Here is a 25,767-nt window from a genome sequence, read left to right as displayed (position 1 = left end):
GGCTCTGTCCTGGGACCCATCCTGTTCAACATCTTCATTAACGATGTGGACATTGGAGTCAGGAGTGGACTGGCCAAGTTCGCCGATGACACCAAACTTTGGGGCAAAGCATCCACGCCAGAAGATAGGCGGGTGATCCAGGCTGACCTGGACAAGCTCAGCAAATGGGCAGACGAGAACCTGATGGTGTTTAACACCGATAAATGCAAGGTTCTCCATCTTGGGGGGAAAAACCTGCAGCATCCTTATAGGCTCGGCAGTGCTACGTTGGTTAGCACTACAGAAGAAAAAGACTTGGGGGTCATCATTGACCACAAGATGAACATGAGCCTGCAATGCGATGCTGCGGCTAGTAAAGCGACCAAAATGCTGGTGTGCATCCATAGATGCTTCTCGAGCAAATCCCGGGACGTCATTCTCCCCTTGTACTCGGCCTTGGTGAGGCCGCAGCTGGAGTATTGCGTCCAGTTTTGGGCTCCACAATTCAAAAAGGATGTGGAGAAGCTTGAGAGAGTCCAGAGGAGAGCCACGCGCATGATCAGAGGTCAGGAAAACCGATCTTACGATGACAGGCTGAGAGCCATGGGACTCTTCAGCTTGGAAAAGTGCAGGCTCAGGGGTGATCTGATGGCCACCTATAAGTTTATCAGGGGTGACCACCAGGATCTGGGGGAACGTCTGTTCACCAGAGCGCCCCAAGGGATGACGAGGTTGAACGGTCACAAACTCCTGCAAGACCGTTTCAGGCTGGACATAAGGAAGAATTTCTTTCCTGTCCGAGCCCCCAAGGTCTGGAACAGTCTGCCAGCGGAGGTGGTTCAAGCACCTACATTGAACACCTTCAAGAGCAAATTGGATGCTTATCTTGCTGGGATCCTATGACCCCAGCTGACTTCCTGCCCTTTGGGCAGGGGGCTGGACTCGATGATCTCCCGAGGTCCCTTCCAGCCCTAATGTCTATGAAATCTATGAAATATGCTTCTATCCCACCCACACCTGGGTACTCAACCAGCATCTTCCCTGCATGTGTGGATGCCTTGCTGCGCTTCTAGTTAGCTGATACAGCCCCTGCTGCCCTCTCATCTCTCCACTGTATTGTCATTCTGTCCCTCCACTGCTTGGAGAAATAACTTGGCCACTGTCTCTGTAGCCTCTGCAGAGTGACTAATATCATAAATATCCCTGCCGTCAGCTTAACCAGGTGGAGGGATGGATTTTTTCTCCTGGTTCTGCCCATTATCTATTAGCCCTTCACAGCAGGGGAAAGGGCCAAAGAGGCTCCGAGCGCAAGATACTTCTCATCACAGTGTCAGACAGTGATAGATTCCACCAAACCTTCTGATGTGCTCAAATGATGCCCAGGCTTTTCAAGGACACAGTATCACCTGGGCAGAAGGTTTCCAGAGACACTGAATGCACCACTGACTTGACAAGCGACACTTGTTTGAAGCTGAGTTGAACAAACCTGCTTGAGGACATCTTGAGCCAAAACTATGATGTTCCTTCTGCTCAGAACTGTCTCTTCACACCTTCATGGACATGGCCCCTTATGATCTGTCCTGAGCCAGAAGGCAGAACCGAACCAGTTTGTCCAGGGGGGTCACTGGACTCTCCAAAGCACGCCACTGGGTGCAGCTCAGTAGTGGGCAAGCTGGGAAGGCCCCTGGCTTTGGACGACAGTGACCGAACGTCCCCCACCACATTCCATAGGAGCGGGGGGGACACATCTGGTGTCCCAATCCACATCCGGCTGCTGCTACCACTTCCTGCCTCCTGTTTCCCCCAGACTTTAACTGAGACAATCGCTTTCCTAATCCATCAAGCACTCTTGCATGGTTGTCCTGAAGTTGGGCATTTCAGTGGAAGGTCAAGTGATGCCTGGTTATAACAACTAAGATTGCCAGTGGAAGCCAAGGCAGGAATACACCTGCTGAAGCTGAAAGGGAGCTGGGCGCTAACTCCTTCAGGCTCCCTGAAGAAATCCCAACCCAAATGCTTTGGGAGCTTTCAGGTGGAAAGGTGCGGTGGAGCAATGGTGTATGGTGCTGTCTTCCAGCTGCTGAGATGCTGACACTTAGGGACACAAGACAGCAGCAGGACTACAGAGAACGAGAAGCAGCAGCACTAGGAATTTCCACTTTACTATCCTCATACCTCCCCTGTTGCATGACATCCAGCTGGCAGAGCAACCAAGGTAGCTCTGGGTTAGCAGCAAAGGGGGAAGGAGAGAGAATAAAGCCAGACCACTGTGCTGCTGGGCCTGTTGTTCTAACTCCTCCGTGTCACCTTCTGACCTTGCCCTTTCTCTTCTGTGGCGGCATGCAAAGGGCAATTTCTCTAAGGGAAAGAGGCAGGCATGGATGCTGTGCTGGTTCAGAGAACAGTGTAACAGAGAGCAACTCCCCCATCAGCCACTGATGCTGGAAGGCCTGGTATTAGCTACTGCTGCTTAGTAGTTCCTGCCTTGCTTAACATGAAGAGCTTCTCTTCCCGCTTCCCAGCTGCAACATGGAGAAACCAGGAAAACGGGTCTGGAGGCAGTAAGGAGGTGATCTAAATGGGACTGGCCCTTATAGCTCCTGCTGAGGGAATCTGAGTCAGGATCTAAGCACAGACCACACCAACAAGACATCCCCTAGTCTTCATTTCTGATGGTGCCACTGAAAAGCAGCATTGCAAAACTAAGAGTAGCATATTAGAAAACAGACCACCTAAATCTCTTCCCCATGCTGCCACTGGCTCACTGTGTGACCTTGGCTGATTTGCCCCTCTGCACCTCAGTTTGCTGGTCTGTAAAATGGAGGTACGATGCTTGATGTTAGAGATGGGGGTGACCAAGATCCAGCTTGCAGGGCGGATCCAGAGCTCAGCACCGTGTCATTTGGCTGGCGAAACTGCCCACAGGGATGCAAGTCTGGTAGTGGGAAGTTTATTGGCAGTTCTGGCTCCGGCAGCTGTAGCAATTAATGATGCCACTGTCAAGTCCCAGCCCCGCAGGTCAGATGACAAGGCTCCATGCTTTCCTTCCAGCCCATAGACAGGCTCCACCTTCCTGATCTGGCCCATGCACTGGCCCCGCACCACCCATCTGGCCCACAGGCCCACAAGGCCAGATGAGCTGAACACTACTGCTATAAATGACACACAGAGTCTCCAGGGCAGCCATGGCTGGAGATGGGTTTCTTGTTTTGATATTGCTTAGTAGAGGTGAGTGGGGAAGGATGATCCAGCAGTTTGAGCCCCAGGCTGGGCATCTAAGTGCAGTTTCTTGTTCTGCCATGGATTTTCTGTATGGTCTTGGAAGACCTTGCTCTAGGCACCTAATCTGTACTGAAATCAATAGGAGTTAGTTGCCTAAATACCTACAGGGATCTGAGCCTTGATTCTTCCCACTTCTTACTGTGCCTCTTTATTCCATGTTCATAAAATGAGGATAGTGGCAATGGCCTGGCTCACCGGATGAAGATTACTACATTGAGGATTGGAAGCAAGTCAGGGACTGCAGTAATAGGGACTATATCCAAGCACAAAGAGCTTCCCCTCGGATGTACAGAACATCTGCTGCCTTATTACCAAAACTATCATGATTCATTAGTCTGTCCTGTACCTTTCTATTTCTAGGGATCTTCTGCTTGCAGCCGCCATTTTGTGCAGGTAGAACTTCGCAGACTGCAATGGAGGCGATGAAACACCCTCTGCTCTCCACTGAAGATCTCTCTTTTGTTCCTTGTTGTTTTCTTAACCAAGGCAAAAGGCCATTTGGACTGGATGGATACAGCTGCTCTTTGAATATGTAGGGAAGAGCTGCAGCTAGTGGAAGCTGAAATCAACTTCAGACGGAATAATGTACTTTATATGCCCCCAACATACTCACAGCAACTTGTAATGACTGGTGCCATGCCAGAGGAGCAGAGAAATATGGCAAGGAAGACCAAAGCCCTTATTAGATCTTGGTTTCACTGCACATGGTTGTTCTGGCCCAGAACAAAGTATTAGTGCAAAGAGACACAGAAAGGAACTGGGGCACTCAGGCTGTATTCCCAGCTCTGCCACTGACCTTCTGGGTAACTGCTGGCAAGCCGTAGTATCCCTCTAAACCTCAATTTCCCATCTATAAAATAGGGATGATGCAACTGGCCTCCCTCATAAACATTTTGAAACATGAGAAAGGTACTGCAGTAGTAGGTATTATTATAGCTGGGTGGCCCTCTGACACTTGAGCCCAGGGCCCAGCAATGGTAATGATATTCTTGATAGGTCATGCTTTGCAGGCAGAAGGTGCATGTGTGTGACAACTGTTATAGTTAGCTTACACACAACTGCTAAGGAATAGCAACCAAGGGAGGTGAGACTGCCACTGCTCCTAGTGTCAAGTTTTAAAACTAAGTCTCATTAAAACTAGGGATGGAAAAGCTCTCTTAGGCCTAACTGGGCACTGAACTAACTCCTTCTGGCATATCTACCAGAGCTTTGTACAGTCTAGTTTTAAGTATCTCAAGTGATGGGGCTGCTACTATTTTCTGGGGGCTAATTAGCCCGTGTGTTACCAAACGGTACCTTTTTTAGCTCTTAGCTTTGCTTTAGGAGTCAGGCCTTCCTGTTTATAATATTGCTGGTTATAAGATGCCTGGGATGGAGTGGGGTTCTGTTGGCATGGCCTAACCTGGAGCCCACAGAAAAAGGGGGTTTCTCCCTGATCTGATGCAGGGCCCCTTCTTGCCTCCTCAGTATGAAGCCCAGAACAGCAGTGTCCTTTCTGATTCCTCAAAACAGTAAAGATGTTAAGATTGGTGGTATTAAAAAGGAAGGGTGATGTAGGGCTTAAGGCCTGGGAGCAGGTCTCCAGGAGGCTTACTCATCAGCTCTGCTACCAACTCCTCATGGGACTTTGGGCAAGTCAGTTATTCTCTTTGTGCCCCTCTAAAGAAGGGAATAGTCTATTCCTCCTTCTGCCCTCTATTTGTCTTGTTCATTTAGATGATGAGCCTTTTAGTACAGGTGGACTCCTACTCTGGGGCCACAACCACTGCTGGGACTGCAGGAGCCACTGCAATAACATTATGTGGGATTTATCGACTTCAGCTGCACTTCCATTAGCTTGGCAGAGGTTGAGCATTTTGCCATGTCCTGTGCAAACAACCTGCCATGGAGCATATGCTGGAGCATCTTGTCAATAGCCCCAGGTCTTTGTTTAATTGGGCACTTGCTGATACTGGATGAATTGATAATTTGGCTCGCTGGCTATTATACTCTGTAAGCATCTGGCAAGAGAGAATGTCACTTGGACCTCGAAAGACCCTGGTCTCCCCTTCCTCCTGCCAGGCTCTGAGATTCTTCCCAACCAGGCTGATAACCAGTCTTGGCCCTAAAAATGAATAGCCCTAGTCCATTTAATTATGCCCTAGCTGGTATCCCTGCTAATGACAGAGCATAGTCTAACCCCTGATGCCAGGAAGCATCTTATGACACAGGAAATCTCACTGAAATCCCTGAGACTGCTTGCAGAAACAAGGCATTGGGCTCTGGCCCACTTCCTCCCAACCATGAGATGTCATTGCCATTCACACATTTTCAGCTGATGTCCACAATCCTGTCTAATCCAAGGCACAAGGGTTCTGCATCTCATCAGAGTGTTTCTGCCAAGTCTTCCATGACTTCCTGCCAAAAACACCACTAAGAACTGGGGACAATGGAAGCAGGGAGGCAGAGGAACATGTGCACGAGGTGGTTGGATTTATCTGCATGGAAATGGAACTTATGAAAGGAGATCCTGGAAACAGGGGCTACGGAAGAAAGCAGGGCGGGTGACATTTTGCCCTCTTGGAAACAACCAGTGAAAGGAGAAACAGGAGACATCCCTGCTGGGAACGGAGTCCAGGGAAGCAGGTGGCAGAAGCTCACCCCACACTTTGTACTTACCAATTCTATCCAGCCTGTCCAGTGCCACTGTTTCAAAAGCCCTTCTCATCATGGGATATTCCTCCAGCACCTCGTTGAAGTTGTCCACCGAGAGTGAGTAAAGCCGGCAGTAGGTGTCTGCTCGCACACTCGCCGTACGCCGGCCTCGGGTCAACAGGCAGATTTCTGAAAGAAAGACACAGCCTCAGACTCCTGGGAGAAGAACCCGCACCAAGTTCAAACGTCCCCAGCCTTGCCCCTTAGCACCATCCCTGCCTCCATGTCGCCCCCGGCAAAAGCCTTTGCTCCTGCTGCATAATGGGATCTGGCTAGGCTGCCTCACCTTCCCCTCCCAAACATTAGCAGTGGAAATGTCCTCGGTAGGCAATAACATTTAAAAACAAAATACTCAACTGCGGTAGCCACTGCATAAAATTGCACCTCAGGGAGTCTGCTGATCTAATTAGCTAGTCAAGTTCTGTTCCGGTGGATTATCATAGATATCATTTGTGCATTCAGAGTGGAGGAAGCGTCTCTCCAACTCCTCCTGGGCTGCTGGGAGGAGGAGGTCAAGCCACGTCTCACTGAACTGAACTCTCTCAAGATTTGCACTGAGGTCTCTAGTTTGACTTGTGGCCTCTGTATGAGGAGGTGTTAACGATCTACCACACCAACAACACACAGGCAACAAAGCTGACTAGGAATTTGTAGATTTGTTATGACCCTGTTGTCAGGATACACTTGATATAGCCCATTTATTACTAACATTTAACATTTCCATGAGCCCGGTGGCCAAACAGAAAAAGCATCTCTCAGCATTTGGGAAGGTGTGAGTTTAAGTCTTGCTCTGCATAGGTGCCAAAAGCTGCCCTAGTCAACCCAGCTGTAACAGGGTACCTGGTCATTTGGGCTAGGGAGTCAAATATATATGTGTTGCTACCCACTTTACCTCTTTGTATGCTCTTGCTGTGTCTTCAGCACTTTAGCTCTGTTGGGCTCAGGTGGACCTTTGACTTACATTACATGTAGCCATACTCACAATGGACACTTCCCTGGAGGTAAAACTGCAATGCTCTTGACTGGTATAACTTTGTGGCTCTACTCCTCTCCGTACCTGGTGTGTGCGTGTGTGTAATTCTACAGATATCTTTCCTGTGCACCCACTATATGCTCAAGAGCTGGAGACACAGTAGTACTGTGATGTAATAACTCTGATTGGTGATACTTTTTTTAATCCCTTTAAAAAAAAATTAAGATAAGCACTCCTGAGGGAGCTATCCTAATGGACGATTAAACCTGGAGGAAAACCACTCTCTTCTGGCAACCAGCATGGTTCCTGACTGTCAGTGCAGCCTAAGCAATAACTTCAGTGCACTCTTTCTTCTTTATACAGCTGGGCATAAAAGTTTCAGGACTCTAGGTCTGAAGCTGGTATCCTTCCCGCTCCAGCTGCCAGGGACCTTCCAAAGGAATCTGGCCAAAGTCATTCTAGAAAGAAATATAACCTGAACCAGAGTCCACGGTCCCATTTATCCATTGCAAATAGCATCATAGCCAGCCGGTCCTCTGTCCTATTTTAGACCTTCAGAGGTCAGTCAAGCACCCGCTGAAGAGCTGGTATTTGGGAAGCAAACCAGTTATCCAGCTTCAGATGTGGGGTGCAGCCCACAGCCAGTGCACAGAGGGGTGCTGGTGTATCAAGAATGAGCGACTGCAAGGCATGGAAAGAGGTCTTATACCAGGAAAGGAAGGCTCAATGCAGTCTTGTGATGAAGCCAACACATTTCCCTCGGCTATTTCTGATTCATATGAACCAGAAACTCCACCCAGGACTGTCGAGCCCAAAGCCCAACAAACGGACTGCAGGTTGCAAATATCCTGCTCACTGCGCAAGCACCCTGGACCCTGCTGGCATAGTGGGGTTTCTTCACACTTGCTGAGGGTCCTCACAAGAAAGAGATCTTTTATGTGGTTGAGACAGCTCTGAGGCCTACCAGGGCAGAGCCCCGCTCCGTGTCTCTTCTCCACAGTACACTGAATTTTGGCAAGTCTAATGTTTGCACAGGAATTTGTGTCTGTGTAACTTTTGCCTGGTCTGAGGTTTTGCTGGGCAGGTTTTGCAGAGCAGTTACAGTGAAACAGCAGACAGTGCTCTGTCCTTAGCACCCTCACGTTTGTCTGACTGTCATCCTGCTTTCTGCTGTCTGTCTGTCTGTAATGTCCACTTCTGGAACCTCATTGTCTTTCATTAGGGACCTCTCTGATGCAGGGGCTACCGGGTTTTTTTGGCCCATGGCTATACAACATTGAACACTGTAGGGCTCTGATTTCCAGCTACCACTTCAATACAATAATAAAAATGTGGTAGGAGAACTGCAGGGCCCAAGGAAATATTAAGGGCCTCTGCCTGGCAGATCTGTTAATGTACATAAAGCAAGAAGAAAATGAGCAGTCTTCTCTTTGATTTTGATATTGATTTTGACTTGTATCCTCTTACTGCCTGAGGCCTTGTCTATACTGTGCCAGCAGCAGGTCTCGTGAAGGACGGGACGAAGCAAGCCCAGCCCACTCGAGTTTCCTGAGGTGCTCTGAAGCCAGAAGTTTATCTCTGAGGCTGGTGCAGGCTCATGTCTACTCCACCACCTGCTTATTGGCCCTTGGTCTCTGGCAGGACTGAGAGTGGGCACCGGTCAAGAGTCCAGAGCAGCTTCCGAGGCAAACTCCTACCTCTGAAGCATGCCCATGGACTCAGGTGGATGCAGCGCGCTCAGTCCTTGAGATTCACACTGACATGGTATACACCAGCACTAACAGCCTATGGCACAAAGTGCTAGACTTTCCCCTACCCCTGGGAATAAGTAGTTGCCCCTCACCCCTAATAGCTGACAATTTCAGTGCAAGATAAAAGGCAGCAAAGGAGGAGACAAATGAAGGGAGAGGGAGGAGGGGATTGAGATGCTCATTCTACGTGCAGTCATCCCCGGTTCAGGGGGTACAAAGGGAACAACCCTGGGCCTCATTGCTAAGCAGTACACTTGGATGGCTTAGTAGCTCTCACCTCCAAAGTAGGAGCCGTCTGCCAGCTTGGTCTCCTTGTTGCCTTTGGTGAGCACACTCACCACCCCGTGCTGAATAAAGTACATCTTCTTGCCAATGGTGCCCTCCCGGATGATGTAGTCCCCTGGCTGAAAGACCTCGAACCGCAGCTTGGTCAGCATGGATGTCACAAAGTTGGGATCCGCGTTGGCAAACAGAGGCATGGAGGCCACCAGCTTCCGGCAATTGAAATTTATGATTTCCTGGCCACAAAAGCAAGGAGCAGGGGAGTCACACACACATATGCACACAAAGACATGCAAGTATTCAGTTAGGACGCAATGACATGAACTCTCCCTCAACATCCCTGAGCAGGTCATTAGAAAAGCCAAAGAAAATACCGTGCTCCTCATCGGTTCAATGCAGAACCCAGCGCATGCTGGGATAGGACACAGAGCATCTAGATGCCTGTACAGCACAGCCAGGTTTACTAAGGCTGGGTGTTTGATGCTGGGGGTCGCTTGAATCCAAGACATTCCCTGCCACCTAGGACCCTCACGCTGCCTCCCCTACAACCCATCCCTGAAAGCTTTGCTTTGGCAGGCCTTGCACTGTACAAGGCAGTGGGTGCTACTGGTGAAATGCCACAAGACATATCCAGGGGGCTTCTTCCTGGGAATATGCTGTAACCCACCTTGGCAGCCCTACCTTGTCTTTGCCTGATTTTGAGACGCTAAACTGTCCAGATGTACCCAGCCACCTGGAAGAGGAATGATCAGGAGCAGCTGGAGACTTGGTGGGGGAAGAGGAGAGGTGGAAAGGTGGCCATGTTAGTGTGGCACAGCTTGGCTCCGCTTCCTTGAGGTTGTCAACCTCAGTCAATGACAATCTAATGTGATTTTACCTCTGCCATAAGAGAGGCATGCACTCTTATTTATTTTTCACTGTATTGGGTCCTCTTAGGCTATGATGATGCTAGCCAATGACTCAGTCTGTTCTGTGTCACATCAGTTCAGATTCAGAGGGCAACATGAAGTGAAATGGAGGTAAATCACCTAAATCACTCCTCTAGGAGGGACGTATATCACTCCTAAAATCTGGGAGTCATTTACCTCCCAGTGATTTACCATAAAGAAGGAGATGACTCCATGCACTAAGTGACACGTGCTGAAAGGGGGGCAGTGTGTGCTAATGATGCAGGCCCTGCAGGGCTGGCCAGGGGCTTAGAAACCTGAACCAAGTGATGGATAAAATGTATGAGTGGTTATGAGAAGCCGGAACATCTCTACGAGGCACAACACCTGAGAGCAGCAGCTGTGCTGAGGGGAATGGACAGGAAGGTGGGAAGTCAGACACCAGGGCAGGGAGAGTTTGTGTCCTCATCCTCACCAGGAGTCTAACCTTTGTTTGAAAGATCTGCTAATTCCCGTGAAAAAAGAAGAGAAGCCCCGCTGGGCATGGGGCTTGCTGGCAGCTGTGCCCCAATGTTTCACAGGGCTGGGAGGACTCCGCTGGCTGCAGTGGCAGCTGTCTCCTAGCCCTGTGCACATCGGGAGCCCTCCCAATGTGCACGAGACCAGGAGACAGTTGCTGCTGTAGCCAGCAGAGCTTTCCTGGCTCTGTGAACATCAGGACCAGCCCCATTCCCCCTTCTCCAGATCCAAAGCATGGTCCGAAGCCTCGCACAGCCCTAGGGGGCAGAACAGGGAAGGAATAGCCCTGAACTGGACTGTTCCCATTGGGATCAGATTTGAGCTCAACATGTATAAACATGCTCTTGGGGAAGGCTTATTATACAGTATTTTAATACACAGTAAGCCTATATTACATTAGTAGCATGTGTAGATTCATCCTGGGATGACAGAGGTGAGCTGATGACAAATGTCTCTCTAGGGTTGTAAAATTATTTGTGGCTACCTGCTGTACGCAGCAAGCGGAAGCTATCTTAAACAGAGGCACAGAAAGGAGTTGGGCCTTGTTGTGCCCCATCCTCCACCCAGTGCTCCTGCTGCCCTTCTACTCTGGTGACTTCTTTTGGGCAGCTGACAAAATACCTGTATTAACCTATCCTGCTGCTCTCTGTGAGCTCTGTGGTTGCTGGAGCTGGGAGTAACCTCAATCACCCATTGGCCTCCATGATTTCCCCCATAGGCCCTTGGCAGCTCCCCTCCTTACCTCCCGGAGGGGCTCACTCAGCTCGCCGAGGATGCTTTCCTCATCAAACATCTTGCCCTGGTAGCGGTGTTCGTAGTAGTCATGGATCCGCTGGCGCATGTCTGCCGGGAGCTTGTGGAAGGACATGTACTGCTCCACTTGCTTGTACTGCACAGGTGAGAAGGCAACAGAAAAAGTCTTACCAGGAGGTGAGGCTAAAGGGCACCTGAGCCACCGCCAGTCATTCTGGCTACAGCATCCTGCCCATGTAGGAGCAAATCCAGCTGAGGCTTCCCTCCTTTACACTGATTTGGACTCACCCTGGCAGATCTGGGCACAAGAGAGCAGAGAAGCCAAACTCTTAGGGAGCAGGAGGAACTCAGAGGCCATTTTTGTGCTCCCCAAATGATTGCCACACAGTTTACTCTTTGACCAGCATGGGCAATTCTTATGCCATCATCCTTGACCTCCCTGACCAGTAGAGAACCACCTTGTGCCCAGCTATTTGCTGTGCCTCAAACCCACCTCACCTCACTTCTGCAGGCTTCCACCTCGTCTTGCAATATGCTCCTGGCCCAATCTGACCTCTCAGACATGTGCTGCCATACCTTGTTTGATTCCCAGCTGCAGATCCTACACTGCCGGCTGGGTAGGGCAGTGCCAGTAGTACATGTCCAGAGGAGGCCGGGCAGACTTCCAGTATGATCTCTGATGTGTATTCTTGCAGCTAGAAACTCTCTCCAATCCACAGACTGGATGACCCTATGCAACCTGATCAAACCCCAACACCTGCTCAGTGTTTTAAGGGCTAAACTGTTCACTGGTATTTCTGGTAAGGGTACAACCAACATCAGGACTCACTCCTTGCCTTGCCTTACTCTTATCTGGCTGACACCCTCAGACATGAGGGGAAGGAGGGGCAGATTCTATTCTTCCTAGTTGGCCCCCTCGTTATGATCCTATTCCACCTTTCTTGAGTCCCTGAAAATCCATTAATGCATCTACTTTTGTAACACACTGCCATCTTAGCCTGCACACTGAATCACAAGAGAAGTGAGTAGAAGAAACCACCCCCACCCTTTATGACAAGTCTTTCATGGATACAAGCAGGGAGGAATAGGGTCTTGCTCAGGTACCTAATTCCTCAATAGTATAAGATCTATCCCTGGGAGTGTATGAGAATAAAAATTGAAGAGCTTGTCAGAAAATAATGTTAAAAAGAGGCTGGGTCCATTCCAACCATAGCTCACTGGACACATGGGGAGAGAAAGGTAAGTGGAACCATTGGAGGGAAGCTGGTAAATCAGATTTAATGTTCAGTTTATGCAATGTGATGAGGTAACATGGCGGGAGTTAATAAAACAACGAGCAGATCACCTGGTAAACCCAGCTGGACAGACAACCCTGGAGACTAAAACCTGCTCTGTTTCAAGCACAGAGCTCTGTGCAGTAACAAAGGGACTCAATTTGGACTGTAGCAATTTGGATCTTTATTTTAAGTGCACTGTATTCAGTTTCTTGCAGCCATGCAGCACACCGGGAACTCAGAGCTACTGCACCATCCTCAAGCACATGGAGCTTCTTGGTGTCCTCCAGATTATCGCTGTTACAACTCCTGGTCCAACCTGCATGCACGTAATTTAAGCACAGGAACAGCATGGCAAGCTTCTGCTGCCTTCAGATAAATGGGCCCCTGCTGGTCTGCTCTGACCTTGCCATGGAGAGATCACCACCAGCAGTGAGCAGGAAAGGTCGTGTTGGTCACCTGGGGTCACATTGGACGGTGCCCTCTGTCCAGGTCATCTCCTGGCAGACAACTGCATGGTCGACTGAAGCAGAGGTTGTCGGAGTTGTAGCAGCACTCATGTAGAGTGCTTGGCGTCTGTCTGAAGCTTTGAGCTCCTAGATTTTGGGCTAGACTAAACTTTGATATAATAACGCTGAGTTTTGGCAGTTACCAGCACTCGAGAAAGCAAGGGATGAAAACCACAGCCGAGAGACTCTGAAAGCCTCCTCTGTATCTCTGCCAAGGCGCCGTTCTTCTGATCTGCTGCATCCCCTCACCACTGTGGTCCTGAACACACACAGCTCTGCCAACACACTTCAGTCCCAACTTGGAGCCCCTTCCCTCTAGGGTCCCATCCCAGTGGCTTTGCCGCTTCAGCTCAGCAGTGACATGACAAACCTCCTGCCATACTTCTCCTATTACAACCTTCATGAGAACAGACTAGCAATTCTGTCAGCCTGTGAGCACCAGGCACCTAGTAGTGGACCTCAAGCAGGCTTCTCACACAAAACTCAGCACACCCCACTTGGCAACAACCGCTGCATTTGCAGTCTAGCAGCCCCTCTACAAATGTACCTCAGAGGTTGCTAACTGCTGTGACTTTAGTGTTGGATTCAGAATTCAAATTAGAGACTAAACTTCATTATTCAGAAACAGACATAAAGCAGGAGCCCAGCTCTGTAGAGGCAGAAGGCTAGTGAGCGCATTCACTTTCTCCTCGCAATACCCCTACACACATTTTTATCTGCACCCGGCTCATTGCATTCACAGATGGGCAAGGTCAGCTGGCCCACATCCCTCCTACCAGGACTGCTCTATTACACCCTGAACTGTGTTGTGTCCAGTCTAAACACCACAAGTCAATCCAATACCCCAATTACACCCATCAATGCTGTCTCCCTGATCCCATCTGCTCCCTCATCTGTCTGTATCATTCTGTGGTTCTTGTCTTATAGTTGGATGGTCACCTTTCCAGGGCAGAAACCATTTTCTTATTCCAGGTTTATACAGCACCACATGAAGTGGAGGTCTGGTCCTCGAGCAGGGCTCCTAGGCTCTTTACTCATACAGATACAAATGTCTGTTAGAGTAGCATCAGTAGACCCCAGCCAAGGTAAGGAATCCATTTGGCGAGGTGCTGGGTGCTCAGGCATTGCTCCACTGCAATCAGGGGAACAGCGCTGTTGAGTCACTCCAGCTAAAGGTCTGGTCCAGGAGAACTCATGATTTCTGGCTACTGTTACCATATTCTCTTGCATACTACATACTACCTGCTCCCGAATAAGACACACCTTGGTTCTGAAAGGCATAATGATGAAAAAAGACCTTTCCTTGAAAATACCAGTAAGTAGCTGAGTAGCAGCAGCTAGGGACCTCAGTCTGCTCACTGTACACCCTCCATGGAGCACTTTCCTTTCCCCCCAGCAGAAGCTTACAGGTGCAGAAAGGCTATTACCATAGTTCCTTGCTTATGATGCACACCCCATATTTCCAGCAGCTGATTTTTGGAAAAAAAAAAGTGCTCATTATAAGCAAGGAAATACAGGTATTTATTTCTATTCCATTAGGCCATAACAGCTCCAACTGAGAATAGGACCCCTGAACTTGGCACTTGACAAATGGAATAGAATACAGTCCCTGTCCTGAAGTGCTTACTATCCCAGATAGACAGACATAGTTAGCCTTCAGATATGCTATCTGGACAAAATGCAAAATCCTTTTTCCCTACACTCCTTTCACATCACGGCCCCCTCTCTCCTGTGCCCCAAGTAGGGACCCATGCTCAGTTTCACCACTTGTGTGGTGTGGCTGGCAGAGCCCAACACTGCACTGGCCTCTCTTTGCCACCCTAGGGCATTGCAGACTCCCGCATGTCTAATTTGGCCATACTTTTGCCTGCTGATTTGCATTTGTATAGTGTCACCTCATGTGGGGGATACAAAAGCACTTCTTAATGGAAACTGGGCAGCACTTGGTGCTGAACAGAAACAATGAAGAAATGACGCTGCCTCAAGGATGTGGTTGTGTAATGAACCAGAGAAATGAACACCCAGGCCATGGGGAGAGACTGCACGTGTGTGTGAATGCCCCTTTAACGCCACTTGCTCTGAAGGCCCTAATTACCAGGTTACTGCTCATTATATACACTTCTCTGAAAATACCAATGCCACTCAGCTCTAAGTGCAGTCTGTGTGAAGGTTATGGCTTAATCTACCCCAAAAAGGGGAAGGAATCATCTTATATAGCCAAGGTGGCTGAGGGAACAATGGGGGGTGCTCGGCATTTCCCGAGCCTTTTGTCTGTAGATGACAGCAGAGGAGCAGGTTGTAAATATTCATGACTGCTATATAATGATCAAAGTCAAACAGGTCATCACCTTCCCGCAAGGAGTCTGGTGGTGAAGCAGTCATGAACATTCCCATTATTATTATTATTATTAATTATAGTGCCTAGAGACACCAACTAAGATTTGAAACAGGGGAGGAATGCGCTAGGTGCTGTACAAACCCTGTGAGAATGAGTCCCTTCCCTGAAGAATTTACAATCCCAACAAATGAGACTAAGGGCCAGGAAAAAGGGACAATGTTACTAAAATATCCTTGTTTTGCCAATGTGGAACCCAGATGCTGAGATTAAGCAACCAGCCCAAGGACACGGAGGAATCTGTGGCAGGATATGGGATCCTCTGCAAGTTCCCCTAGTAGAGCTGTGCTGATTAATTGATACTTTTCCAAGTCTCTAGTCACACCAAATCCTCCAGGATCAAACATCACTCCTAGTCCAGTGCCTTAAATAAGCCCGTATTTCCTCTAATACCATAGCATTGTGAACACTGTTACTTCAAAAGGACACAATATTCATAAAATGATTTTGGGGTGAACACCTTCTGGTTTCAGCAAAACTGTTTGTCTCAATCTAGTGTCATGGGCCCCAAGCTAAACCAGGAAAGTTGTGAGCCTAGGCCTGTCTTTCTTGTTCAGTAGGACTCCTGTGTGCTCTGTCTACCCCGTGGGTATCAGGTGGCATTTTGGTTATTTGACAGAATCATAGAAGATGAGGGTTGGGAGGGACCTCAGGAGGTCACATCTAGTCCAGCCCCCTGCTCAAAGCAGGACCATCCCCAGTAAGATCATCCCAGCCAAGGCTTCGTCTAGTCAGGTTTTGAAAACCTCCAAGGATGGAGCTTCCACCACCTCTCTGGGTAACCTGCTCCAGTGTTTTACTACCTTCCTAGTGAGAACGATTTTCCTCATATCTAACCTCAACTTCCCTTCCTGCAGCTTGAGCCCATTGCTCCTTGTTCTGTCATCTGTCACCACTGAGAACAGTCCAGCTCCATCCACTTTTGAACACCCCTTCAGGTAGTTGAACACTGCTATTAAATCCCCTCTCAGTCTTCTAGACTAAATAAGCCCAGTTCCCTCAGTCTTTCCTCATAAGTCATGTGCCTCAGCCCCCTCACCATTTTGTTGCCCTCTAATGGACTCTCTCCAATTTGTCCACATCCTTTCTATATTGGGGGGGCTCAAAACTGAACACAGTGCTCCAGATGTGGCCTTACCAGTGCTGAATAGAGGGGAATAATCACTTCCCTTGACCTATTGTCTACACTCCTACCAATGCAGCCCAGTATGACATTAGCCTTCTTGGCAACCAGGGCACACTGTTGGGTCATATTCAATGTATTGTCCACTGTAACCCCCAGGTCTTTCTCTGCAGAGCTGCTGCCCATCCAGTCAGCCCCCAGACTGTACTGGTACATGGGATTGATCCCTCCAAACTTTGCACTTGTCCTTGTTGAACCTGTACATGAGGGATTGTGTAGATAAAAGGGGCGGGGGTGTAGCTCTCTATGTTAAGGAAAGCTACATGTCCCTGCAAGCTGGTGTTGGCGACCAGGGTGGACAGCTAGAGACCCTCTGGGTTAAAATCCATGGGGAACACAGCACAGGGGACACAATGGTGGGAGTCTACTACAGACCTCCCACCCAAAGTCCTGAGCTTGACCAGGAGTTTGCCTGGGAGCTGGCTGAGGCCGCATGCTCCAGGACCATGGTTGTCATGGGTGACTTCAATTACCCAGATATCTCATGGGAGGATCACTCAGTAAAATCTGAGCGGTCACAAAGCTTCCTCTCGTGCGTGGATGACCTCTACTTGGCTCAAGAAGTCTATGGGCCAATGAGAGGCAAAGCGCTGCTCGACCTGGTACTGGCAACTGGGGATAACCTAATTGGCAACCTCGTGATCAGTGGGAAGCTGGGTGACAGCGACCACGAGCTGATCACCTTCACCATCCGCCGTAAAGCTGGCAAGTCAGTCAGCAATACAGAAGTCCTTGACTTCAGGAAAGCCGACTATGACAAGCTCAGGAGGCTTGTCAGTCAGGCCCTACGGGACCACGACCCCAGGGAGAGGGGAGTTCAAGAAGAGTGGTTGCTCCTCAAGGGAGCGATCCTCAATGCACAAGCTAAGTCTATTCCATCTTGGAGAAAAGGCAGCAAGAGGGCACAGCAGCCCCCCTGGCTCTCCAGAGACCTAGCAGACCTGAGGCTAAAAAGAAAGGCCTACAAAGGATGGAGGATGGGATTCACCTCCAAGGAGGATTATTCCACACTGGTCCGGTCCTGCAGGGAGCAAACCAGGAAAGCCAAGGCTGCAACTGAACTCCAACTACCTTTGAGCATCAAGGACAATAAAAAGTCCTTTTTCAGATATGTGGGGAGCCGGAGGAAAAGCAAGGGCAACATTGGACCCCTGCTGAACCAGATGGGGCAACTGACAACTGATGCCCAGGAAAAAGCCAACCTATTAAATGGTACTTTGCATCGGTCTTTCATCAGTCCCATGGGACGCCCATGCCTGCTACGGGACAGGGAGGTCCGGGTGGGGGAGATCCCCTGCCGTCCATTGATGCTGACCTCGTGAAGGAACACCTTGAGAGGCTGGATACCTTCAAGTCAGCAGGCCCTGACAACCTACACCCCAGGGTACTCAAGGAGCTGGCGAGCGTCATAGCCGAGCCCCTAACACGGATCTTTAAAAACTCCTGGTGCTCTGGTGTAGTGCCCGAAGACTGGGAGAAGGCCAATGTGGTGCCTATCTTCCAGAAAGGGAGGAAAGTGGATCTGGCTAACTATAGGCCCATCAGCCTGACTTCTTTCCTGGGGAAGATCTTAGAAAAGTTTATGAAAGAGGCCATCCTTAATGGACTGGCCAACGCCAACATCCTAAGGGAAAGCCAGTACGGGTTTGTTGTGGGTAGGTCTTGCTTGACCAATCTCATTTCCTTCTACGACCAGGTGACCTATCACCTGGACAAGGGAGAAGAGATTGATGTCCTGTATCTTGACTTCAAAAAAGCTTTTAATCTGGTATCCCATGATCACCTCTTGGTGAAACTGGCCAATTGTAGCCTTGGGTCCACCATGATCTGCTGGCTGGGAAATTGGCTCCCTGGTCAGACCCAGAGGGTTGTAATTGATGGCAGTCACTCATCGTGGTGTCCTGTAACCAGTGGGGTCCCTCAAGGCTCTGTCCTTGGACCCATATTGTTCAACATCTTCATTAATGACATGGACATTGGAGTCAGAAGCGGACTGCCCAAGTTTGCCGATGACACCAACTTTGGGTCAAAACATCTACGCCAGAAGACAGGCAGGTGATCCAGGCTGACCTGGACAGGCTCAGCAAATGGGCAGACAAGAACCTGATGGTGTTTAACACTGAAAAATGCAAGGTTCTCCACCTTGGGAAGAAAAACCTGCAGCATCCTTATAGGCTCGGCAGTGCTACGCTGGCTAGGACTACGGAAGAAAGAGACTTGGGGGTCATCACTGACCACAAGATGAACATGAGCCTGCAATGGGATGCTGTGGCTAGTAAAGTGACCAAAACGCTGGTTTGCATCCATAGATGCTTCTCAAGCAAATCCCAGGATGTCCTTCTCCCCCTGTACTCGGCCTTGGTGAGGCCGCAGCTGGAGTACTGCGTCCGCTTTTGGGCTCCACGATTCAAAAAGGATGTGGAGAAGCTTGAAAGAGTGCAGAGAAGAGCCACACGCATGATCAGAGGTCAGGGAAACAGACCTTACGATGACAGGCTGAGAGCCATGGGGCTCTTTAGCCTGGAAAAGTGCAGGCTCAGGGGTGACCTGATGGCCACCTGTAAGTTTATCGGGATGACCACCAGGATCTGGGGGAACGATTGTTCACCAGAGTGCCCCAAGGGATGACGAGGTCAAACGGTCATAAACTACTACAGGACTGTTTCAGGCTGGACATAAGGAAGAATTTCTTTACTGTCCGAGCCCCCAAGGTCTGGAACAGTCTGCCAGCGGAGGTGGTTCAAGCACCTACTCTGAACACCTTCAAGAGTAAATTGGATGCTTATCTTGCTGGGATCCTATGACCCCAGCTGACTTTTGCCCTTTGGGTGGGGGGGTGGACTTGATAATCTTCTGAGGTCCCTTCCAGCCCTAATGTCTATGAAATCTATGAAACTTCATGAGGTTCCTTTTGGCCCAATCCTCCAATATGTCTAGGTCACTCTGAATCCTAGCCCTACTCTTCAGTGCATCTAGTACTCTGCTCAGCTTGGTGTCATCTGCAAACCTGAGGAGGGTGCACTTTATGTCATCTTCCATGTCTTTGATGAAGATATTGAACAAAACTGGCCCCAAGACCAACCCCTGGGGTACTCCACTTGATACCAGCTACCAACTAGACATCAAGCCATTGATTAGTACTCTCTGAGCCCAATACTTCAGCCAGTTTTCTATCTACCTCACAGTCCACTCATCCAGCCTGTACTTCCTTACCTTGGACTCTTTTCCAGGGTGCAGAGGATGGGGAATGGTGGGAAAGGGACATTAGGACAGCTACAGTCACCTGTATGACGTTAATGGGAGTGGGCAGCTCCCTGTGGGAGGGATATGAAGGGTTCTCATTCATCCCTATCCATCCCACACTAGGGCTACCTATACGTGTGCTATGGGGTGGGGGGTGTTTTAATTAGAGCAGTTCCTAGACAGCGGCTCTAATTAAAATGGCTCACTGTCACATGTATTAGCCCCTGTGCATTTCAAAATGGTCACAAGGTGGTTTATCTAAAGCTCATTTGATGCAGTTTAGAAAAAGTGCCCCTGTGGCCATTTTGAAATGGGGGGGTGGAGGCAGCTTAATGCCCACGACGGCGAGAGGATGCTGGAGCATTCTAATTAGAATGCGGAGCAGAATCGATTAATTGAGTCTGCTCCAACGTGTTCTAATTAGAACATGACGAGCAGTAAGACCATACTACTCTGCCAAGCAACACACACGGTGACAGAACTAGGATCTCATTGCTCCACATCTAGGAGTAGAAGTGTAACAAGTCAGAGGCTCATCAGGACTTTGCTATATGCTTGTTCTGAGCTGCCTTCTTGGGTCCTTACCCAGTCCCACCCAGAGAGTCACTTGCACTCCTTAGAAAATGCTCCACCAGCCCAATTAGAGGGCAGGTAACCACCTCCTGGGCCAATAGGCTACTCCTGTAGTTAGGTAGATGGGGTCCTGCAAGGTAACAGACTCCAGTGCTCTGCCCTTGCACTGTCCCTGCCTTTGCAGTGTTTCCACATGGTTTGGATAAAGACTAGAGAAGGTAGCGCAGAGCAAGTAGGTAGCAGAGGCCCCATTCCCCTTCTGCTGTGTTGAGCTGTTATTTCTAGGTTCCTAAGGAGGTTCGAGGACTACGGCTGACTCCAAAGATCAGCTCTGCCTAAGCCTCTCCACATGCAGAGCTTCACACATTGAGCAGCAATTGGAGACCTATACAGTCAGGTGCCAGGTGAAGGGACCAGAGCCATGAAAAAGGTTCAGCCTTAGGGAAGTGAAGCAAAGGTCTAGAGGCCTTTGTGTGCTGCTCTTGTAAATTAGGATCTACCAAAATCCTTCTGGTATAAATTGGCTGAAGAAAATATGAGCCAGAAGGCAGGGAAACAGGCATACAGACTAATTCACTAACGTACAAGGACAGCCTGACTGGATCCTACCAGTGTGTGAAGCTCCTGGGGTATAAATGACCAACTGGTCCTTCCAGTTAACAGGACTGCAGGACTGCATGATACAGTTAGTTCTCACTGCACCTGTCACATCCTGATATCCAGCCAGGGCTGAAGAGGAAATTAAAAGCATTGCAGGAATCAAGCTCCAAACCCAGATTTGGGAACCATTACTGGTCCTGAAACTATCTCTACTGGGTTTTGTTCTGGCAGGTAATGAGCATTCAGGGCATCAAGTCTGTCATTCTGATTGCCCTCTTGTTTTCCCCACCCTGGTCAAGACAGACACTAGTAGTTCATAAGATACAAGGTGGTAAAATAGAGGCAAAGGCTACTGCTTTATACTATTGGAAATTTGGGTTCTAGGCTGCATGCAGGTACTATAAAGCAGTGGGAGCCAACCTTTTTGGCAGGCCTACTGCAAATTAGCCCTGCACCCTCCTTGTATGCCACACTGGTGTCTTTTCCTTGACATGTGCTGCTCCTTTATGCTCCCTTCCCTATCTGCTCCTATGCTGCCTGTTCCCTCACTGATGCGCTGGATGCCATACTCAGAGGCTGCCCATGTCACTTGAGGCATGCCTCCCGCAGGTTGCCATGCCTGCTGAAAAGCGTAGGTAATGTAGTAAAATCATACTGGAATTTAAACTGGGATAAAAACAAAACAAAAGAAAAAACAAGTCGGTCATCAGATGAGAGGGCTGAAAGTCTTTGGGACCTCTCAGAGCCTTGTATCAGCACCATGCAAATCATACATTTCTGCTGCTATAGGGTAAGTGTGTTCAGGATATCAAGCCCATGCCCTTAGTAATGGCTTCTCTGACTCATAGTGCATGTTTGAGATCACCCTAAGGGTTGAATGTAATGAATGATCCACCAATAACCCAGTTCCTAACCCAGGTTTCCAAATCTTTGGCCTCTGCCTACCCCTGTTCCTTGGAGCACCCTCTTGGGAGATTTGGTTCAGCACCACTGAACCAGCTGCTCTGATGCTAGGTACTGACTGCCATCACACTGCGTAGAAAGACCCAAGCTCTTGCAATGCTATTATCCAATACCCACTGCAGCCTCAGCAAAGATAAACACTGAATTGGAGAGGCTTTTTCCCGGCTCTCCCCAGGAGTACAACCTGTCCTCGTAGCAATATGCTCTTACACGAAAAACAGCCTCATCTTCTGTTGAAACCAATGGAGAAGCTAAATGTAGAAAGGGCAAAGCTGGTCCCAGCCTCACAGCAGCAGGTGTGAAGGCAGCAGTGGAGAGAGGCTGAGCTGCAGCATGGATGATGGTTGAGGGTCTTGCTTTTTATTGTCATCTCTGAACACTCATATCACTTGCATACCAGCAGTGTAACTAAGGTGGAGCAAACAGTACAACAGGCCCAATTTGAAGGAAGCATCAGAGGCATCTTGTTTGCTTCAGCGATAAACTCTGCTAACTATACTGAACTGTTTTTTTCTGTTGGCATAATCTCAGTGGCATCAGTGCCTAAGCAAAAGTTTCCCAGAACGCGACCTCTATAAGCCTGTGCATACTAGATCTTCCTCTATTCTGCATCTCCAAAACCATCAAGCCAAGCAGACCCTCTTTACTCAATCCATATGGCTCAAGGACCCCCAGCTTCTCTGCCAGGTCAGCACCAATTCCTGAATAAACTTTTCTAGCCAGATCTAATATGGCATTTAAGATCTGCAGAACCATCTCACTTAGAGTTCTACTAATGAAAAAGGCTCAGAGACCCCTTTTTGCATCTCCAAATACAGATCCTTATTTAAACTACGGCCTGTTAATCTGCCCTTGAGATCTTGAGATCCCTGATGTTTCCTGCCATCAGCTGGGCTGTAATAGTCACCTGCCTGGGTGTTTCCTGTAGCATTTCAGTGTCTCCATTTCTGGTCTGAGACTGAACCCACAAAAATGAAGACAACTGGAAAAATGAGAATTCATTGCTTGAAGATTGGGTAGGAAAGGCTGAGAGGATCTCATAAAGCGACATACACACATGCACACAGGCGTGCACAGATGCAAACACAGTTTCTCTGGAGCGCAGTCTGAATCATGAGTGGGGCCTGGGCTTGGGTCTGATTTTGCCCAGTCCAATTTGCTGCCTGTCTCTTGTACTTGCCTCGGCTCGATTCTTCCACCCGTCTCCTTCTCCTGAATGTGCCTGATGCTCAGTGGAATGTGCAGTTATCCCAAGTTCAACCCAAAAGGCTCATTTAGGGATTATTTAAATCTCTCTGAAGACAATCAGGCACACTGAGCCTTCATTCATTGTCCTTAAGTCTGCTTTTCCCAGCAGATCCTTAAAGAAGATGCTCAAGTGCTAGAAATAAGCCATGTAATTTGGAATAATTTTCTCCAAGTGATGGTTACCTTCACCAGTTCTTTCACCCAGCCTCACCCACACCCAAAGCATCGCACACAACTCACTCAAGCCCTAAACTTCCAGGCACTTTTTAGATTAGCTTACACCTTCACTCTTCATCATGACCCTGTGGGACAGCTGTAAAATCACCTACTCAGGAGGCCTGGACACATTTCCCTGTGCTGCCTCTGAACCACAAAAGAAAGAGTGATGTTAAATGAACTGTTTCTCTCCCACTTCTGGCCTTCCTCACCCTCTAAGCTCTCATTTAATCTGCAGAGATCACCCTTTGGATCTTCAAAGAAACTTTGATTTCCCCTCTCAGTTCATTTAATTAACACACACACATTATAATGAAGGCTTCTTACAATAAGCCAGAATATGTTAGGGCTCTCCCCCACAGTTTCCGTCAAAGGTTTATATTGTTTTTCCTGTTTAGAACATTTTTGCTCATGCACTTCTAGAAAAGTGCTGCAAGGATTGTGGGCCTGATTCTGGTTTTGGTGCAGATCAGGATGGGCTCCAGGATAGTCAATAGAGTTGCAATGGTTCAAAGAGGAGGAGGAGGAGGATCTGGTACAGCAAAAATAAATAAATAAATAAATAAAAATGAAGGGACAACAAAAGTGAGTGCACCAGTACAGTGCCCTGAGGATATTTTGGATATTTTCTAGGACAGGTATTCTCTGAAGCTGGATTCAAAACCCTGATAAGCAGTCATGGCACCCAGAAGCATGGCTCTGTAAGGAGATTTTACACTCTGTCGGGGGGGAGCTTGAGTCACCAACTGGAGCGTCTTGACTGAACATTTCGTCTTTGTTGTACTGCCTAGGATGCAAGAGCAGGGGCTGCATGGTCAGCTTGTGTATCCCAAAGCCATGAGGTGGGATCCCACCCCCCATCCCTCCACATACAAAATCATGGAATAATCTTTAAAATCACAGAGTATTTTTATAGAGTTATTTTTATTTGCCTCGTGGGTTTTGCAGCGTTAGGGTTTAGCCCATCAGGATTTTCTCTACAACCAAGAGAGCCTAACCTCACTTAAAAAATAAAATGAAAAACCCATTAATTTGTAATTATGTGATTTCTGGTGAGAGGATTGTAAGGGAAAAAAGTTGTATAATATAACACATAAAATCCTTCAAGCTGGCAACCAAGCTGGTATCACTTTGCAGAAGGCCGTGTCAAAAGTGTCTTTAATGTCAGTGTCAGGGCTTATTCTGCTCTTTTCTCCTCCATTCTTGAAGTCTGGTTGGGCCTGAAATTAATGCCAACTCTCACAATTAGACATGATCCTACTGATATGTATGTACCTGCTAAACCTGCTAAACTATGTACACAGATATACACAGTCCCACTGACTTCAACCTGAACCACTCACATGTGTATATTTAAGCAGGTGTGTAAGCGTTTGCAGGGGCAGGGCCTTTGTGTCTGTTTGGTTTGACTTTTCCCCAGCAACACCCAGGAGACCATATCAATACTATTTTGATTTCTTATTAATGACAGGGCTAAGCCTATATCCCAAATCCATCTGCTCTCAGCTGTGGAAGTGATTGAGAGCTGTCCCTAGATATGATCCCCAATCTGCAAAACAACACTGAACCCTTCCAAACCCAGGATCAGACTTGGGTCACATTCAGGCAGCTCAGTCCTGTCCCTAGTTGTGTACTATATCAGATGGGCTTTGAAGATCTGGGGATCACAGGGTGGACTATTTAGATCACTCAGGGTGTGCTCTGCCCTCACCCTGCTGACTTCAGTAGAGTTACCTCCGTGGTACAGATACAAACAGATGTCAGACTAGACTGAGACCCCGTATTTCCTGCTGTTATAAACACCCCAGATACTGGCTGATAACACCAGGAGTGTTCTTTCACCCTGTGTGCAGCTCCCATTACACAGGGTCCAAACCCAATCCATGAGCAGCGCTTGCTGCCTCCCCAAGTTGTTAATCAGTCCCTGTTCAGACAAGGATAATGTGTCAGACAATCCCATTGCTGGACTGTGACAAGGAGGTGCTAACAGGCTGAATTACAAGTTGTTCACTTCCTTACATCTGCTTTATTAACTGACTACAAGCCACAGAAACCTGTTGTCCCCTATGGCGGGGGGGGGCGGGGAGGGTGTTACCATTAACACACAGACCTAAGTCTGAAATTGGATGCACATTGGACCATGGCTTTGCCCAGCTTAAGTCAATAGCCATTTCCTCCACGGATACCAGGATTTCACCCCATGTCTCTTATGGGCCAATCCAATTTGCATAACACAGTGAAGAGGAAATGTGGCACTTGCCCTGATCATACAAGGGCTCACCCCAGTACCCCCTGCCAGGATGGTGCATTAAAGATGCCCACAAAATGCCACTGGGCATCCCTACTTAAAACCTCTTTTAAGTAGCTCATTTGTCATGATGTGCATCTCCCTGCCTGATCAGAACACCTTGTCAGATCCAGTAGCCGGTCCCTGCCTGAATCA

The 25,767-nt window shown here is 48.6% G+C and overlaps 1 protein-coding gene across 1 annotated transcript in view; it reads right to left on the bottom strand.

Annotated features, from left to right (window-relative positions):
• Nucleotides 1-25,767, bottom strand: part of HCN4 (hyperpolarization activated cyclic nucleotide gated potassium channel 4) — a 153,026-nt gene that overhangs the window by 21,445 nt on the left and 105,814 nt on the right. Inside the window, exons 5-7 of the mRNA XM_090028655.1 lie at nucleotides 11,110-11,256; nucleotides 8,957-9,197; nucleotides 5,920-6,084 (exon numbers count right to left, since the gene is read on the bottom strand). Coding sequence (XP_089884781.1) covers nucleotides 5,920-6,084; nucleotides 8,957-9,197; nucleotides 11,110-11,256 — 553 coding nt within the window. The remainder of the gene's footprint in view (nucleotides 1-5,919; nucleotides 6,085-8,956; nucleotides 9,198-11,109; nucleotides 11,257-25,767) is intronic.

Source organism: Crocodylus siamensis, chromosome 15 (assembly GCF_052110815.1).
Source record: "Crocodylus siamensis isolate JL-2025a chromosome 15, ASM5211081v1, whole genome shotgun sequence".
Classification (NCBI taxonomy): domain Eukaryota; kingdom Metazoa; phylum Chordata; order Crocodylia; family Crocodylidae; genus Crocodylus; species Crocodylus siamensis.
Note: the sequence above shows the minus strand (reverse complement) of the source record. Positions and strands in the feature narration are given on the sequence as shown.